Here is a 19769-nt window from a genome sequence, read left to right as displayed (position 1 = left end):
TTGCCTTAGTGAGTTCCTTGCTTCTAGAAGTACTGATGATATTGGACTGCGCCAGGATTATTTTTTAGGAAATCTCCCTAAAGTGATAATTTCTTACTTAAAAATTTTAAATATACCAGCATCAGAAAGGAAATAGAAAGAGAAAGAGAAGATAGATTACATTACAAATCAGCAAATTTCTATGTTAAATTCTACTATTTCTACTCCTGTACTTATTCCACATCAATTTCTACCCCATATCTTGGATCAAAGGATTGAAGTGATGTGAATGTGTTATATATTTCTGATAAATAATACTGAAGCAACAAAGTATCTTCATCACATATACAAACATACACACCACACACACATACGGTTTTAAATTTCACCTCTAGGCCTCATCAGCTGCCCCACTAGGGTGACTTATTTAATCTCCCTCAGCTTCAGCATCCTTATCTATAAAATTGAGTGACTACATGTACCTTAGTGGGTTTCTGTGAAAAATTCGCCATACCTTATGGCAATATGTACACGGCATATAGCAGTGTTCAATAAACAGTGGCTATTATATTTTGGTCCTCAAGTCTTTGTTTTTAAAAATCAATGCAAATGAAAACTACAGCACCTCTATTCATTGATTTTCCTCTTGTGATTTGATTTTCACTAAAGGTAGAGGTAGCCAGGTGCAGTGGTTCATGCCTATAATCCCAGTACTTTGGGAGATGATAAGGAGGATCACTTGAGCTCAGCAGTTCAATACCAACCTGGGTAACACAGAGAGACCCCCTCACCTGTACAAAAAAAAATGTAAAAATTAGCTGTGGCACACACCTGTAGTCTGGCAACTGGGGAGGCTGAAGTGGGAGGATTGCTTGAGCATGGGAGGTCGAGGTGGCAGTGAGCTATGATCACACCACTGCACTCCAGACTGGATGACAGAGCAAGACCCTGTTTCTAAAAACAAACAAACAAAAAAAGGTAGGGATGCCACTTTCTACCTGTCCTTGTAGGTATGATTAAAAGGAGAATCTGGTACTTTTCCCATTCCTTGCAGATATGTTCCTTGTTATTTAAAATCACCACTGACATAGCACAGAAAGCTGTTCTAATTATTTCATATATGTTTTAAATTTTACTAGCACCTTCAAAATGTCTAAGAGTATCCCACATTATTATTAAAAGATAAAATAAGCATGTGCAAACCAGATTTGTGCTAAGGAACTGATACTACATTCTAGGTTATTATTTTATTAATGACAAAAAAATCACAATTGGTTTCCCTTACATAGCAACACCCTATAGAGCCCTTAAAATATAATTTCATTTCTAAAAACTAGATTTACACATAAGCATTTGTTCAAGCAGGTCAGCTGTTTTCTACGAAGTGTGTAACCTTACTACAGCCAAAAGAATTTGTAAATACAGTTTATAATATACTTTAAAAACCTATGTTATCATCATGGTTATAACCACTTATATTATTGTGATGGTTCTCCGCTTTCTCTTTCACTTATATTGAATTTTTTTTAACTCTCTAAGGCTAATTTATGGAAATCAATTTAAGAATAATGAGAATAGAAGAGGAAACAGGCACTGAACACATGGTTGAATGTGTATCTTCTACAGTGAGAGGTAATGGAAAGAAATGAGAGAAGGATTAAGTAGACAGTTGATTATGCAGTTCCAATATAGAGTCTGATGTATTTTCTTACAAGCCTATGCTGAGTTATTAATAGGTTCAGAACGTGAACATGTAAGACCATGTGACCAAGGACCCCAAAATTGGACACTGTGCACTTGTGAAGACTTCACAGCCAAAGGCAAGAGCAGCCAAGTTATTAGAACACTTACTAAAATACTACAACAGAGCTAACTATAGGCAAATGCTTTGGAGACCTTTTAAACCATATTAATGTGCAGTGTTAGGCTGTCCCCAAGGATGCTTTAGTATGTAACTCCAAAGCATTTCAAATGAAAATAGGGGTTTCCATATTCTTAAACTTAAAACACACTCTAAATACACATCAGTGGCTTTATTTTTCCTCTTTCATCTTTCCACCCACTAACCTCCTTTATGATTGATTCTGCCTCCCTCATAGGAAGGTTGTATCAATTCACACAAATTGTGTAATCTCTTGGGGCCTGACAAAAGAAGGAACTACAGAAATTGAAAATGCAAAATAAACAATCATGGACATTAAATTAGTAATGAAATCTATTTCTTTAATTTACTGTTTTATCAGCTAAGATTTGGATCTGACTTTCAAATGATACTTGGCTGTTTTCCTCTGACCATTCGAAAACATCTCTCCGGATAGAATTCCTAGTCATCATTTTATCCCTTAAAGCTCAAACTGAGTGTAAGACATACAGGAATAAAATTTTGATTTAATCTTCACCTACAGTCAACTTAAATAGAAGAAATTCAAGCATATTATTTAAAAGATTATAAAGATTTCCTGTGTATATCTCTATACATTATTATTCTAAAGCAAAATACTTAAATATAACCATTCAGATAGCATTCCCTTTTACTTCCTGAGCCAAGTTTCTCCAGGGCAACAGTTGCAACTAGAACTTTATAAATGTTCACTTCCAAAAATCATAGTGATTCCACATTTGCTTTCACATCAAATTTCATAACTCCAGGATGTCATAACACACCTCTATGTAAGAGCTACTAAAATGAGAAAATTTTTCATTGGAATTAACTAAATACAGCATTTCTATCCTTTACTAGGTTTCTTTATCTCATTAATAAATTAATACTAATGGATTAACTATCTAAGGGTCTTTATTTCCCTAACATTTACTCAATCATAATTCCTGTGGTCTGGAGACAACTCTTGAAACTTACATTACCAGAGAGGGGATATTGGTTTGGTTTTTAATAAAAAGTACTGTACTGATATCCTTGGTTCTGTTTAACTAAACACATACAATAATTTTATACAAGCTTACATTTAGAGAATAACTCTGAATGTTTGTGAGTGAAATCCACTTCCTGAAAAGATTAGTTTGGGTTTTGTTCATTTGTCTGTATTTGTTTGCTTGATTTGAACCCTGACCCTAACAACTTTGGTCTTTCTCATAGCAGTATGACTGAAATAAAAGTGGAATCTGGAGTCTGAATCCTGGGTTCATGTCCTAATCCTGCAAATACACTATCTGTGTGATTTCCTATTTTGTATTCCTTATTTGTATGCCTCCAAATGAGTAGCTTGGATTACTTGTTCTCATAAATCCTTTATGGAATTTAAATCTTGTTAATGGTTTGAAATTGTTCATTTTAAATACTGTAATATGGACTACCAGCAGCTTATTTTGTTCCTTTTTAATCAAGACTCCACTATTGTGTTTCAAGCCTACTGCTATGAAAAAGACCAAAGTTGTTAGGGTCAGGGTTGAAATCAAGCAAACAAATAAACAGCGTATTCAAAAACACACCCTAACAATTCCTCTAGTAATAATCATTTTCGCAGAGAAAAAAAAATCGGTTTTGCATTGTTTAAGATAAAATCTCTTCCAAAATGGAATTTCAGAAAACTGAATTTCAGATTAAGCATAAACCCTCCTATCAAAGTCCAGGAAGTTTCTTTGAAGATACTGACAATCCGATCCTAAAATGTATATAGAAATATAAAGAGGCCAGAATGGCCAAAACAATTTATTTTTATTTTGAGATGGAGTCTCCTCTGTCTCCCAGGCTGAAGAGCAGTGGTACAATCTTGGCTCACTGCAACCTCTGCCTCCCAGCTTCAAGCAATTCTCATGTCTGAGCCTCCTGAGTAGCTGGGATCACAGGTGCCCACCACCCTGCTCTGCTAATTTTTGTATGTTTAGTAGAGATGGGCTTTCACCATGAGGCCAGGCTGGTCTCAAATTCCTGACTCCAAGTGATCTTCCCGCCTCGGCCTCCCAAAGTGCTGGGATTACAGGCATGAACCACTGTGCCTGGCAGGCCACAACAATTTTGAAAAGAGAAAATCAAAATTAAAGGACTTAAATTTCCCAAATTCAAAAAATATTATAAGCTACATAAATCAATACAGTATGGTATTGACATGAGGATAAATATAGATCAAAACAACAGTATAAATAGTTCAAAAATAAACTCGCACATTTGCGGTCAATTTACTTTTAACAAAAATGCTATGGCATTCCATGAGGAAAGTATGGTATTTTCAACAAATGGTGCTGAGATACCACTGGAAAAGTACATGCAAAGAGAAAAATTTACAGTCTCTTACACCATACACAAAAGCTAATGAATCATAGGATTGAATGTAAAACTTTAAATTGTGGAAATTATGGAGGAAAACATAGGAGGAAGTCCTTGTGACTTTGGGTTAGACACTGAGTTCTTAGATACAACATCAAAAACATGTTCCATTAAAAAAAAAATAGATTTTTATCAAAAGTCTCAAAAACTGGCCTTAAAAGATACCATTAAGAAACTGAACAGATATCAAGAGACTGGAAGAAAACATTAGCAAATCACTTGTCTGATAAAATATTTATATCCAGAGTATATAAAGAACTCTTAAAACTAAATAGAAAAAAACTAAAAAGTTGGCAAAAGTTTTGAGTAGACATTTCACCAAAGATGACAGATATTACAATGGCTATGAACTGGCGCATGAACCGATGCTCAATATAATTAGTCACTAGGAAAACAGAATTAAAACCACATGAGATACCACTGCACAGCCACAAAAGTAATCCAAAAGAGACAATAGAGGCACAAAGTAGATTAATGGTTGCCTGGGGCTGGAGATAAGAGCAGAGTGACTCCGGATGGGTATAAGGGACCCTTTGAGTTGATAGAAATGTTCCAAAACTAAGTTGTGGTGATGGTTGCACAATTCTGTAAATGTACTAAAAACCACTGAATTGTACACTTAAATTGGGAGATTTTTGTGGTATGTAAACAAGTATTGTTGAGGATGTTGAGAAACTGGAATCCTCATACATTACTGGGGGGAATATAAAACGATATACTAATTTGAAAAAAAGTTTGGCAGTATCTTAAAGTACTAAACAAATTTACTGTATGACCTAGTAATTGCAGTCCTAGGTATCTACCTAACAGGAGTGAAAATACCCATCTACACAAAGACTTGTACACAAATATCTATAGTAGCATTATTCATAATAGCCAAAAAATGGAAACAATCCAAATGCCCACCAACTGATGAATGAATAAACAAAATGTGGTATTTCAGGACAGTGGAAATAATCCATGAAGAAAAAAAGAATGAACTACTGATACATGCTACCACATGGATGAACCTCAAAAACATCATGCTAAGTGAACGAGGACAGACACAAATGACTGAATTTTATATGATTACATTTATATGAAAGGCAAATCTATAGAGACACAGAGTAGATGAATGGTTGCCTGGGACTGTAGATAGGAACACAGTGACTGCAGATGGGGATGAGGGACACTTCTAGTTGATGGAACTTTCTAAAACTAAGTTGTGATGGTTGCACAATTCTGTAAATGAACTAAAAAACACTGAATTTTACGCTTAAACTGAGTGAATTTTAGGGTATGTAAATTATACCTCAAAAAAGATGTTGGAAAAAAGGGCATTCGCAATATCCTTTTTAATTTGTTACATTTTAAATACTGATTTACCCTGAAAAAATCAGCCTGACATATCCATGAACGTATCTTACTAATGAGAGATAATTAGAGTGCACTTGGAAAAATTTCTACATAGGAACTTTCATTTTAAAATATCAATTCAATATATTTTAAAATATTGCTAAATAGAACCACCTATTTTGAACTGACAAAATTTTAAGTGGAGATCTACAGAGTAATTATCCATGTTAGCAAACAAAATGGGGCACTAAATAATTAAATTTATAAACAGGCAGCTATTTCCACAATGAGTTATTCAACCTTTAAATGTGTCAATTATATTTATATACAGATATTATTTCCATGATGAATTACTCAAACTTTCTATCTTGTAATAAAATTTTAGAGTTCTATTTACTTCATCTGTAAGAATATAACCAGAGTCAGACAACACAAACACCCTAGATATGTTAATTATATACAATTTCCTCTCTCAGTAACTTAATTGCCTATCTATAAATTGGGAAGACTAAGATATTTGTTGGTAACATAATAATCTTATAATGGAAAGGTACCTATCACATTTTAGTTGCTAATACATATTCAAATCCCAATTATAATGGAGAAAGACCAAACGCATTAATCTGATTAGCTGATGTAATCACCTGCCTGTCCACTGCTCTTAGCAGGTTAATTTTTTTTTTTACTGTTAATTGTAATGAGTTTTACAGGACATTTGACATCCTAATACCTGGAATGTGAATGAGTAGAAAAGACCTGCTTTTTTATTTTTATTTTTTATTTTTTTGTCATTTGAGAGTTTACCATTCAATTCTTACGCATTTTCAAGGTCCTTTTAACCTGAACATACTGCACTGCTATTCCAGGATAGATAACCTCTCACAAAGGGTTTACAATTTTCTCTTCACCACTGATTTTCTAATATCCCACTACAACGTGCCTCGGTCTTCCTTTATCCGCATCTGAAATTGGTAGTATGGTTGGTCCCTTTCAGTCTGAAGGTATATTTCTTCTTGTATTTCTGATAAATTTTATTTTATTATAATAAATATAATATAATATATAAATAGATAATATATAAATATAAAATTGTATTTAAGAAATACAATAATATAAATATATAACTATAATAATATTGTGAAACAGCTGGAGTAATTCTCCTGCTACAATTTTACTGATAAAATTGCTGATGGCTGAAACTACTTACTTCTATTTAATATTTCCAGATTCTAGAATAGGAAGCAGATTTCAACTTTTGCTTTCTTTTTATTTGAAGAGTAGGAAAACACTCATGCTGGCATTAATGTTCCATTGTGTTATCTTCCAACTAGTTCACATGTATAACGTGTTGATTAATAATTTTAAATCCATAGAATCCTTTCTAGCTCAGTAGCATCTGAGTCGGTTTCTGGGAGGATATTATTAAGTAAGGACAGGATGTATCTAATTTTACTATTACTGGAACTTTCCAAAAAGGGTATATAAGGATTAAAATTCATGCAAGATCCTTAGGGTATGAAGTTTAGTGGATGCAAATCCAGTAGGAAAGAATCTTGAGCTCTGCTGTTTTCAGAGCCACTGGAGTGGCTGCCCTCAAATTTTAGCTTGCATAATGAGATACCATCTCACACCAGGCAGAATGGCTATTATTAAAAAGTCAAAAAATAGATCCTAGCAAAGTTGCGGAGAAAAACGAATGCTTATACACTGTTGATGGCAGTTTAAGTTAGTTCAACCATTGTGGAAGATAGTGTAGTGATTCCTCAAATACCTGAAAACAGAAATACCCCATTCAACCCACCAGTCCCATTACTGGGTATATACCCAAAGGAATACAAATCGTTCTATTATAAAGACACACACGTGTGTGTGTTCATTGCAGCACTATTCATAATAGCAAATGCATGGAATCAACCTAACTGCCCATCAATGGTAGACTGAATAAAGAAAATGTGGCACATATACACTATAGAATACTGTGCAGTCCTAAAAGAGAATGATATCATGCCCTTTGCAGCAACCTGGATGGGGCTGGAGGCCATGATCCTTAGCAAAGTAACATAGGAACAGAAAATCAAAAACCACGTTCTCACTTATAAGTGGGAGCTAAATGATGAGAACACATGGACACATAGAGAGGAACTACAGACTCTGGGGCCTACTAGAGGGTGGAGGGTGGGAGGAGGGAAAGGATGAGGAAAAATAATTAATGGGTACTAGATTTAATACCTGGGTGATGAAATAACTGGTAAAACAAATCCCCATCATACAAGTTCACCTACTTAACAAACCTGCACATGTACCCCGAACTTAAAAGTTTTTAAAAAAAAGTACCTTGTATTCTTTTTATTTATTTATTCATTTATTTAGAGACAGAGTCTTGCCTGCTTGCTTTCCTTCCTTCCTTCCTTTTTCTTTCTTTCCTTCCTTTCTTTTTCTCCCTACCTCCTTCCCTCCCTATCCCTCTCTTTCTCTGTCTTTCTTTCATTCTTTTGAGACAGGGTCTCACTCTATCACCCAGGCTGTAGTGCAGTGGTGCACTCACCACTCACTGCAGCCTTTAACTCCTGGCTTCAGGTGATCCTCCCACCTTAGCCTCCTGAGTAGCTGGGGCTGCAGGTATGTGCCATCACCCCAGGCTTATTTTTATCTTAGATTCTTTTTAAATTCATATTTTAGGTTTGTCACTCAATCTGGAAGCTTTATTTCTAATAGAGACTACCTCTACCAACTACCTCTACCTCACCAAACCACCCCCCCCCACCCCCGCCCCCATACATCCCACTGCCTGATTTTGATCCTGGTATCTACACACCACACTTGAAGAAACAGGACATCAAGGAGCATGGTCAAATGGCTGATGATGTAGCCTCACTGCAGAAGTGGTCTTATTTTAAGTAAAGCCAGGCTGAGGCTAGTAGACTACAAAAAGAGTTGAGGGCAAAATATCCTTATGTTTATCCTTTGAATGTGCTCAAGGAAAAAAAAAATACGTTTAGATTTCATTTATTTCAAATGGAAAACAATAGAAAAGCAGAAGCATTTGGTAATCCCCAAACTTGCCTGGACTCACCAGCACCATTCCCTGATCATCTGAGTTAGAGTCTAAAGAGTTAAGAATTTATTGCAGATATATGCACATTAATTATGAGATGAAGTCAAGTTTCTCTCTCTGGAAAAGGCAGGCACTAAACTATCTAATCCCTAAGGTACTTCCCAACACCGCCATGTAATAATTCTATAAAAATATCTGGGTAGCACTGGAATGGCTAAGCTCCCATTTTCTCACTTCTCTCAGTCTAGGGCTTGGCATCAGAATAATGATGAGATGGATGTGCTCACTATAGCTGCACCCCAAATGCACTCTGCATCAAATTACGGTTCTCACTTTGCGAAGGGAATCTTAAAACTTCCTTTCAGGAAACCTCCAAATCATAATTCAAGGGGGACTACTGGTTCTCCCACTGCTCCAAAACATATCCCAACTACCAGGAACCTGGAACTCCTCTGATTCTTCTTCATTTTGCAAATACAAAGACATAAAACCCTCTGGGGTAAAAATGTAATTGCAAATAAGTGGAAACATTCAATTGTGCATGAGCTCAATAAAAATGTGCTCTGTTTTAGTGTTGCATAAACATATTTTCAGGCTCCTATAAAGAATTTTGTTATTTAAAAGAATACTATATTTACGATTCAGTTAACAAACTTCAAATAAATACATACAATTATTTATTCATTATTAAATAAAGAAAATTTCTTCTCACAAAATTGGCCCATGTCTCAATTCTCTGAGAATGAAGACATAGGTTAATATATGATTAAATAGTTTATTTTTAATGTACGATGTAGCTTATTCGATCAGCATCACAATTCTGTTTATTCACTATGTAGCTTCCTTTAATGAAGACTAATGTATCTACATATTGCTCCTCTCATAATCCAGAAACTTCTCTCACATGTAACTATATTATCCATGCCACTCTAATGCTAAACTGGAAATCCACAGAATGCCATAAAGGTAGGGACACTTAAAAACCAGTTATTTCATTAATAAGGAGAGGTTGAGTACTTACTAAATCAAATAACTGTGATGAACTCTAAAAGGATAAAAAGTTGAGACAAAGAAAATGGTTCCTTCAAAACTGTAAACACCTTGAATCAAAGAACTGTTTCTTTTATCTTTCATTCTCCTGGCCTTCAGCATAATATATAGCTATAACTAGTCCATTACTGCTGAATATCTAGAGAGTTCTAAGTTCTGCAATGAACAGGTTTATACATAAACCTTTTGCACATATATAGATATTTCTCTAAAATTGACAACTATAAGCAGAATTGCTGAAAAGAAGGGTAAGCCTATTTAATGTTTTAATAGATACTACACAAAGGTATATATTGACTCTACAAATTTACTCTCCTACAATATGTAAGATTAAATGTTCCCCAATTATGTCCACTGGATAGTCTCAATCTGCATAATTTGTGCCAATCTTATAAACCAAAAAAGATGTTTGAGAAAATTTTCTTTTTCTAGCTTACCAACAAATCTTCTGAAAATTGAGGTATATTTTATATGTTTATGTCCTTTTCAGCATAAATGCTAAAAAGTTAGTTGTTTATCTCTGGATGGTAAAATTACAGATTATTTATTTTATATATATTCTAAATGTCCTATACTTAGAATATATTATTTTGTAATTAACATTTGTCTTTTTAAAATACTAATATATAAAGAACTTTGGAATTAGAAATAAAAATATATAATAGAAAAATAAGTAAAAGATGGCCTGGCATGGTGACTCACACCTGTAATCCCAGCACTTTAGGGATCTGAGGTGGGCAGATCACCTGAGGTCAGGAGTTTGAGACCAGCCTGGCCAACATGGCAAAACCCCATCAATACCAAAAATACAAAAATTAGCTGGGCGTGGTGGCAGGCACCTGTAATTCCAGCTACTTGGTAGGCTGAGGCAGGAGAATGGCTTGAACCCAGGAGACGGAGGTTGCAGTGAGCCAAGATTGCCCCCACTGCACTCTGGCCTGGGCGACAGAGCAAGAATCCATCATAAAAAAATAAACAAATAAATAAATAAGTAAGTAAAAGATATGAATGGGAAGTCTACAGGAAAGGAAATGAGAATAAAAAATATAAAGACACTCAACCTCACCATAACAACAAAAAATGTAAATTAAAACTATATTAAGATAACATCAATCTTTGGCCAGGCGCGGTGGCTCACACCTGTAATCCCAGCACTTTGGGAGGCCAAGGTGGGCGGATCATGAGGTCAAGAGATGGAGACAATCCTGGCCAACACGGTGAAACCCTGTCTCTACTAAAAATACAAAAATTAGCTGGGCGTGGTGGTGCACACCTGTAGTCCCAGCTACTCAGGAGGCTGAGGCAGAAGAATTGCTTGAACCCGGGAGGCAGAGGCTGCAGTGAGCCGAGATCGCACCACTGCACTCCAGCCTGGCAAAAGAGTGAGACTCTGCCTCAAAAATAATAATAATAATAACATCTTTTACCTATTAGATTTCACAAAGGTCAAAAATTTTAATAATAACGTCCATACTGGTAACAGGACATGGGAAAGAGAAACTCTCCTACTCTCCTGGTCTGAGACTGTAAAGTAGCACCATCTCTATGGGGTACAATTAAGCAATCTCTCTCCAAATTACCAATACACATGCCCTTTAACACAGATATACATTAGAGGCAAAACAGCATTTCTACAGAATCCTATATATTTAGCCTTCTTCTTAATAGGAAAATATTGTATTCAATCAAATATCCAGGAGCACCAAACTCATTAGGTAGATTACAAAAGATCCTTGCAATCAGATATAAGAGGACTAAAAAAAAAGGAGAATCTCTTTACACACTCAAATAGTACCACGTGTGTGTGTGTGTGTGTAAACAGTATGGGTTTTTAAAAAGCTGTAAGTGTATACATGTATATATATTTGTCTATGCATGAACTACCTCCAGATCAGACACTATAAGCAGATAACCCTGGTTACCTCTAGGATGGAAAACTGAGTACTAACCGGGGAATAGGTATGTGAGGAAGATTTTTCATTGCACACCTTTTTGGAGATTCTGTGTGGTAACATCTGAGTCCTTATAGTTTTGAAAATGATTTTACTTTGGCCTCAGATTTGAATGGTATTTTGTGTGACCATATAACCCAGGATTTTAAATGACTCGTCCTCAGAATTCTGAAGTTACCTGATCCTCTGGCACCCAGTATTACTGATTCAATCCTCTGAAGTCAATCTGACACACATCCCACTGTAGATCATCTCTCTTCTATTAAATGCATAGGATTTTCTCTTTCTCTTTGATTTTCTAATATTCTATGAATGTATATCTAGATTTGGGTCCCTCTTATGCCATGCTGAGTTTTGTGGTTGGTCCTTCAATCTGAAGGTTTGTGTCTTATCTCTGATAAATTTGTTTCTGATGCTGAAAAAGGGGTCTCTTAACCTCTATCTAACTAACCTTGGTTATATCAACCAATTCAATTAGAACCACTGGTCTCTTAACCTCTCCCTAACTAATCTTGGTTATATCAACCAAATCGACTAGAACTGCTGACTTAATACTCCACACACCATCTGGAAAATATGTCACTGAAGCATACAGCATGCTGAATGCTCATAGTTAGCAGACACTTCCTTTGTCTTACAGCACACAACCATTTCCACCAGTCAGCCTGTGACAAGAGTCAGCCATATTTGTCTGAACACAGGTAGGTAAAACATTCTGTAATTGTATAATTTAATCAATATTTAAATATTAAATAATTAAATCTGAGTGCAAAATACGTTTTTGTTTCTGTGAAAACTTTCGAAAAACAAGAAAGTTGTTTAAAAATTTGCTATAATTTTGAAATGAAACAATTATAAAGAATGACAATTTTTAAAATCAAGGATTCTACACATAAACTGCTTTCCATGTCTTTATTTTTAATTCCAAATATGGAAACCTGTGTTGAAAATTGCTTTTGGTGTATGCTGAGCGACGATCATCCAGAACACCACTTATCTCATCTATCCTCTACCCTCAAAGAAGTAATATCTGGCCTCACATCCAAAGTGTAACTGATAGGTAGCATATAACGGCATGTATTTTTACAATTCAATCTTTATATTGATTTTTTAAATGCATTCCTATTAGAGAAATATTGGATCTAGACCTATTAATCAATGGCTTACAACTATTTTATTATTATTATTTTATATTTGTGTGGCCATTGTATTATGTTCTGGGATAATTTCTGGGTTTGATCTTCCATATCACAAATTTACCTATCAGCTCATCTATTGAGTTTCTATTCTAACAAAAATATAATTTCAGTTCCATTGTATCTAACCTTTTGTTTTTATGGATAGCAGTTTGTTCCTATTTTTTAAATTTATTTTTTCCATGAATATATACCTGCTCTTATTCTTCTGGGCATTAGATTTCCGTTATTCTATTTATTAATTTTTTGCTTCTTGTATTAACAAGAGTTTGAGACTCTTTTTATATTAGTTTCTTCAAAATGTAATATTATTTGGTGTCAGCTCATCTTTTTCTTGTTTTCCCTCCTCACCTATCTGTTGTAACTAGTTCAGTTTACTCAGCTCTCCTTGAGTTAGAGACAGATGGGACCTTTGACTCAGTGCAAGAAGCCAACAGCTCATCTTTTGAGAGTAGAGACTATTTCCTGGGTGTCACCCACATGCCTGGGTAAGCTCTGCCTCTGTTCTCTGTTCCTGTGTTAGCGACATATATGTGGCTTCTGGTGCTTGGCAGAATGGGATAACAGAAAAAACAAATCCTGCTCTTGTTTGAGGTACCTTTCTGCTCACTGCATTGCCTTTCCCTGCATGTACAGCGGCACCTCTGGCATGGCTCCTGCAAGTCACAGATGTTTTCTAATGACTATATGTTTCCCTTAATCCAAGCCAAACTGTTTCAATCTTTCAGGAGATATTTGAAATATCTGATGTCCTGATGACGTTCTCTTCTAATATTGCTTTATATTTATTTAGAATATCTTTTCTATCATTCCTAAGATTTCGCTTGAATGAAGAAAGTAGACATATGAGGTCAGTCTGTAATCTTAATTTTTTCATTTGGATGTTGATTGATTCCACTGGTTCTCCTCATTATGTGTTTATTTCCCTTTACCCATTCCTGCCCTGACAGCAGCTTTCACACTGCTAACTGATATACTGCCTTGTCTAAATGGGAGTCACAAAAATATTTAATTGTTTAAAACTTTCCACAGAATACAATACTTTAATGCAAATAGGATAAAAAATAATTGAATTTACAGAAGACTCCAGATTCTGTATCAAAAGCTAATCAAGAAGACTACTGTATGAAACTCTTAATTTAAGTAGGAAAAGGTGGCATTAGTTTTAGTATCCACACTTCATCATCTGGAAAAAATAATCTAAGTAGTCTGCCATGTCAATAGTCCATTAAAAAAAAACATAGGCCAGGTATATACTAATCTAGCTTATTTTGGCCCAGTGCTTATAAGTATGTTTTTAGAAAACAAAAACAAAAACAAAAAACATTGTGTTAACTTGGAGCAAAGATAATTGTTGCACAGTTTCATGGGATTTAATTTATTGCTTTTGTGTGTTTTAATTTTTAAAGATGATTTTAAAGTATCATAAAATACTTCATGTGTTATATTTTATTATTCAGTGATTTTTATTGAGTGCCAACTAAAAACTAAAGTGTTGGAAATGAAAAGAGATGAACAAGACAGTGTCATCACAGCACTCATGGTATACCTGTATTTTCACGTATCTCAACCTATTGTATTTCCCTGTTTTCACTGGTAACTGGCAAGTTAGGTTGAAAGCCCCGTGAAATATATCGAGACTGCTTCATCTTCTTTTTGTATTCTCTATATCTGGAAAAGGCCTTAGTCATAAGAGTTGTTCAATAAATGTTTAATTGATTAGTGGTAGTATATTTGCATGCTTATAAGATCTAATATATGGCTCAAATAAGATTGTTATTCAATAATACACTAATCAGGACAAACAGAAATAATAACACTTCACAGATCAATTGCTAGATATATAAGTATAATTTGTACATTTTATATATAGAGAGATACAGATATGAGATCCAGAAAGACTAAAAACTTTGACGAGGCAGCCCTTGCCCCTGTATCCAAAATCTCCTTCTGGCACTTATCCTTTGATAACACAAGTTAGAGTAGTACCTGGAGAGTAAATTGGTCAATCTTATAAACGTTCACTTTACTGGATAGCTGATATTCTATTTCCTTTGGTACAGACTTTTAGATCCTTTTAAATATTTAATAATCCAAAAGATATTGAAAAGTTCAGGTACTGGTAGGCAAAGCTTACTATCAAGAGAGGGTAACGGAAGGTACAGTTAGTGAACTACCCTCTTCTCTGCAAATGACAATATATATAAGAAAGCTTTCCCTGAGAAGAAAATAATTGTTGCAAACTCATGGCCGTTGCATTTATAAATGATTCACCATCTCTATATAAAGGTATCATAATTCTTCACATTAGAATTACAGGATCACAGAATTCTTGAGATATAAAGGAAGAGGTAAGAAGTTCTATGAATATTCAGTTAGAAAAAGCCCATATTCTTGCAGACAAGGCTTTTGAAGTTTGATCTCTAGACATTTTAAGATCATTTCTGTCTATTGCATCTTCTGGCCTAGTCATAGGAGATATTCTTTATCATTCCCTTGACAGGTTCTGCATTTTCATGCCTGCGCTCAGTCTCCTCCCTCTACCTACAACACTCCAGCTTTTTTTTCTGCCTGGGGAAATATTCTCCATGGTTTAAAATCCAGTTAAACTTCTTCTGCTTTGGGAGGCATTCCCCACCTCTCCCAAGGGATTTTTACCTTAGCATAACATTTGATTCATCATGCTGGTCTGTCACTGTCTTGTGACTACTTGTGTCATTTCCACTTATACATAATATCTTTCTCTTAATTTGTGAGCCCGTAAAAGGCAGAACATTCTATCCCCTAAACAAGGGACCTAGAATACATTAAATATCCAATAGAATTTTAATCCCATCATTCAATTTTTAAAATTAAATCATCTAATTCTCTAATTTTACTTATGGAAACTGAAGCCTAAAGAAATAAGGAGCTTGTCAATCATCAGGGAACAAACCTCTTCCAGAGTACAGATAACAACTCACTCTTTCCTTATCCACCAGCTCATAAGGGAAAAGGGCAGGCATGTTAGAGTCTAGAGTAACAAACCCACCCTTCTTGGCTATTTGCTTAACTTTTTTACTGAAAATCTAACTCCTAACACTGTATTGCTGGCAATGGCAGTTTTCCTCAATAACAAAGACTTCCCAGTTTAGAACATATACATATGTAGCTAATAGGAAAAGTGAGTAAAAGTCCAACATGATAAACAGGAATGTATGTCAAACTCCTATTCAGTCTATGAAAAATCTACTTATAATTCTTTTTTTATATATACTTTAAGTTCTAGGGTACACGTGCACAACGTGCAGGTTTGTTACATATGAAAAACCTACTTATAATTCTAAATTTGCTTCCTTAAGTATGGAGAGAAGGAATAGGTCATTTGGAAAATCTGACCAAAAGTGCACATTTCAACACAGTGAAATTCTTTATCCCCCACTGCTACTACCACACCAGGAACTTTCTATATGTGATTATTTAATCCCCAGCCAAAAGCTAGTGGACAATGAAATCTCCACAAAATGTTTTCCCCAGTGAAAAGTTCAAACATCAGTTCCACATAAAACCTTTTAATAAGAGCTTTTCATGTAATTTTTCCATGCCAATTTTTTTCACTTATGCCTAAAAATGCCCGTATTTGAATATTCATCATTATGAGCACTGTCCAACAGTTTACATCATTTGACTATGGGATCTTGGGTCAGGGGAGGTGGTAGTTTTGGGTGGCTTTGATTGTGCTGATATTTTCTGCTATCCACTGCTGTTGGATTTTCTCCAAATGAGCAGTTTGCTTCCATGCAAGTTCTTGTGGATTTCTCAGTGGCTCACTATGAACAGCAAAATGAAGCCACAAATCACAAGTGCATTTTTGATATTTTATGAGTTTTGTCTTAAACCAATTAATAGTAAAGCCTATGGTGGTGGCAACAACCATAAAGGACATGGTGGTGTTGCACAACAACGTGAATGTACTTAACGCCACGTACCTGTACATCTAAAAACAGTTAAAATAGTAAATTTTATGTTATGCATATTTGACCTCCGCCCCCCCCCCACACACACACACAAAGGTCAACTTATAGAAGCTTGTCCCAACCCCTGAATCATGACAGAGGGAGAAAAATCAAATGATGTTCTACATTGACAGAGCAAATGGCTTTTACTTTCCATCCCAACAGGCCTTTTAACAAGGCTCTCCACCTTGCTCCTTTCCTCCAAAGAGTGGAAAGAAGAAAAGGAACTACTGTCAAATGAAATGTAAATCACAGAACCATAACCCTTTGAACACAGATTGGATTCTAATGTCACCCATTACTCAACCTCCAATCTCTCAGTTGAGTCCCTCCCAACTCCTATCTTTCACAAGAACAGTGAACAGGTGTCCAGTATGGCTCTGGATGTGTTTAAATTCTAGACAATTGTCAGAGTAATCCCCTATAGAATTGTTCTTACAACTTTGAAGTAGGTTAATGAAAAAGCTCTAACATAAGGGATGAGGATCTGAGAGTGCGGCGCAAACACGAAGGAGATTCATCAGTGAGCCGACTGGTTGTCTTTCGAGTTCCTAAAAGACATCACGTGGAGCGCTTAGTTTAGAAAACTCTGGAGAACAGAAAGAAGTTGAGCCATTGGGAAGAAGTTACGAAAAGGCAGAGTTTCACGCAGTTTTGAAAGACACATAACCATCTGGAAGGAGAAGCCCATTTATCCATCCAATTAAAATTCCGATTTACACAACTGCCCTGGAGATGTTCCATGGGAGGCAAACGATGTAGATACCTGGGGGTGCAGTCTAGGGCGAAGCTCAAAGGGAGCACGCTGAAAGGGGAGAAGGTGCATGCAAATCATCCTGATCTATGGGCAAGGAGAGGAGCAGCAGGGGAAAATGGAGAGCTAGGGAAAGAAGGGGCTTACCAGGCCACCTCCACAGGTGCTGAAAGAAGCCAGCGAGCCAGGGTGCCGCAGCACAGCTCCGGTGTAGAAGCAGCCTGCGTCTGGTGGCGCGGGAGGTTGCGGGGCGGATGCTGCCCCCGTGGGGCCGGGGCCGGGATTTGGCCGCTGTTCCACTGCGAAGCGCGGCGCCAGGAAGCGGCCGTCTCTCCGGAGCAGCAGGTACAGGTCCCGAGAGAAGGCCGGGATCCGCAGCAACACTTCGTCGCCATCCGGCTCGGCATGCTGGGCCGGGGGCGGGGACGGGGGCGGCTGCGGGGGAGGCGGCGGCTGCCACGAGGCCGGGGCGCCCGGGGACAAGGCGGCAGCCCCGCTGGATCCCCGCGGCAGCTCCTGAGACTCGAGCTCCTCGTCCTCCTCACCCTCCGACGGCGGCGGGGGCCGGAGCCGGGACTCTGATCGGCCCTCCACGGGCTCCTCCAAAGGCACCGGAGCCACAGAGCGCACCTCGCGTGAGCTGCCGGCAGCCTGCGCCCGGGCGCCTCCACCGCCCGCAACGCCGCGCACCCAGCCCGGGTCCGCGCTGCCCCCGCTGCCGCCAGCCGTGTCCACCGGCTCCCGGCGCCAGAGCGCAGGAAACACGACTTCCCACTCCTCGCGGTCGGGGGCGAACTGCAGCTCTGCGGGCGGGGCAGACAGAAGTGCGGGGCTTAAAGTGCCGCGGTTCCAGTAGCACAAACATTTCCAAGCTCACAGTCCATAGATACAGGGCGCTCGCGTTGAATGCAATGGAGACCACCCGTCTAGACCCTGAAACTCTTTGCAACCCCAGAAGCCTTGCGATCAGATTACAGACCTCAGCATTTTCAGAGTAAAAGTACGATTATATTAGGGGCGGGGGAGGGGGAATCAAAGTTTGGTGACCGCACTTCATTGTTGAAAAGAAAACCGATGCAAAGACTCCAGCACGAGTAAACGATTTCTGAAGTGTACGCTAGAGCAGAGCGTTGCTATCAACTTAGGTACGTTCTAATTTTCCTCCAGGTGCTGTAAACGTACCTTTGCAAATATTATTGCTCTAATTAGAAGGAAACTATTCCACATACGGTTAAAACGAGGCCGGCAGAAGTGTGCTTCATTTCCGAACTTGACCCCTTAACCTGCACCTCAAGCTCATTTTTATTGCTACCCACTGAGCCCTGCTCTCCACGCACCGGTTGCACCAGCCCTGCCGACCCGTACGTTCGCGGTCTCCGCTGGGATGGCTGGAAAGGAAGCGAGAAAGTCACGGAAGAACTTACCTGAAACGATCCCATTCGACAGGAACCCCAGCTGGTAAAGGAGGCAGCAGCAGCAGATGTGAGTCAGGCGCATCTCGCGGTTCTTCCCCATACTGCGCTCCCGCGGCCGCGGCTTCTCGCCCGGCGCACGCCTCCAGCGCGATCCACTCCGGGCGCAGCGGCCTCCCCGGAGCGCTAGGAGGCCGGGCGGCGAATTTGCCCAGGCCCTTTGTCTGCCGGGGGAGGGGGTTTTGGGGTGGAGGGGTAGGCTGTGTGACTCCGGGAGGCCGCCGAAGCCCTGGCGGGGGTGGGGTGGGGTCGGGTTGGGGGAGGAGCGGGGGAGGCAGCCCTGCGGCCCCGCAGCGCTCGAGCTCCCTGGCGAATTAGGTGATGAGTCTATTTTCTGTGTTCTGGACGTTGCAGGAGTTTCCGAGGCCGAGCAGGCTAGTGCTGGAGCCCCACAAGACAGACCCACAGCCAGCCGAGAGCCGGGAGTGCTGCCTCTGGACAGGCAGAGGACTGCCCGGCGCGGGCAGGAGAGCTGTGGTGTCCGAGCCGAGGCTCGCCGCCTGCACCCGCGCGGAACGGACGGAGGCTGGTGTCACAGTCTCAGCAACTTGGTGTGCCAAGCTCCGCACACTCCTCACGCTCCTTGGGACGCAACGCTGAAGGCTTTCACCCGCAGCGGCGCGGGAGGGAATGAGTAGGGAGATGGGACGACACGACTAGAGAGGTGGGTTGTAGAGCAGAAAAGAATCAAGCACATCT

General features: G+C 38.4%; 1 protein-coding gene across 4 annotated transcripts in view; it reads right to left on the bottom strand.

The window, feature by feature from the left end:
• ADAMTS19 (ADAM metallopeptidase with thrombospondin type 1 motif 19) overlaps positions 1–19206 on the bottom strand; it is a 283956-nt gene extending 264750 nt beyond the window's left edge. The window contains exons 1-3 of one of the 4 annotated variants that reach the window (XM_063665471.1): positions 19023–19191; positions 17746–18401; positions 811–933 (exon numbers count right to left, since the gene is read on the bottom strand). In XM_063665471.1, coding sequence (XP_063521541.1) covers positions 811–933; positions 17746–18401; positions 19023–19113 — 870 coding nt within the window. In that variant the 5' untranslated portion in view covers positions 19114–19191. Of the gene's footprint in view, positions 1–810; positions 934–17745; positions 18402–19022 lie in introns of all 4 variants that reach the window. The other 3 variants (XM_054488423.1, XM_063665472.1, XM_063665473.1) reach the window with 3 other exon arrangements.
• Positions 19207–19769: the final 563 nt, after the last annotated feature.

This window comes from Pongo pygmaeus, chromosome 4 (genome assembly GCF_028885625.2).
Source record: "Pongo pygmaeus isolate AG05252 chromosome 4, NHGRI_mPonPyg2-v2.0_pri, whole genome shotgun sequence".
Lineage (NCBI taxonomy): Eukaryota > Metazoa > Chordata > Mammalia > Primates > Hominidae > Pongo > Pongo pygmaeus.
The sequence above is the reverse complement of the archived record's forward strand: the minus strand, read 5'-3'. Positions and strand labels throughout refer to the sequence as shown.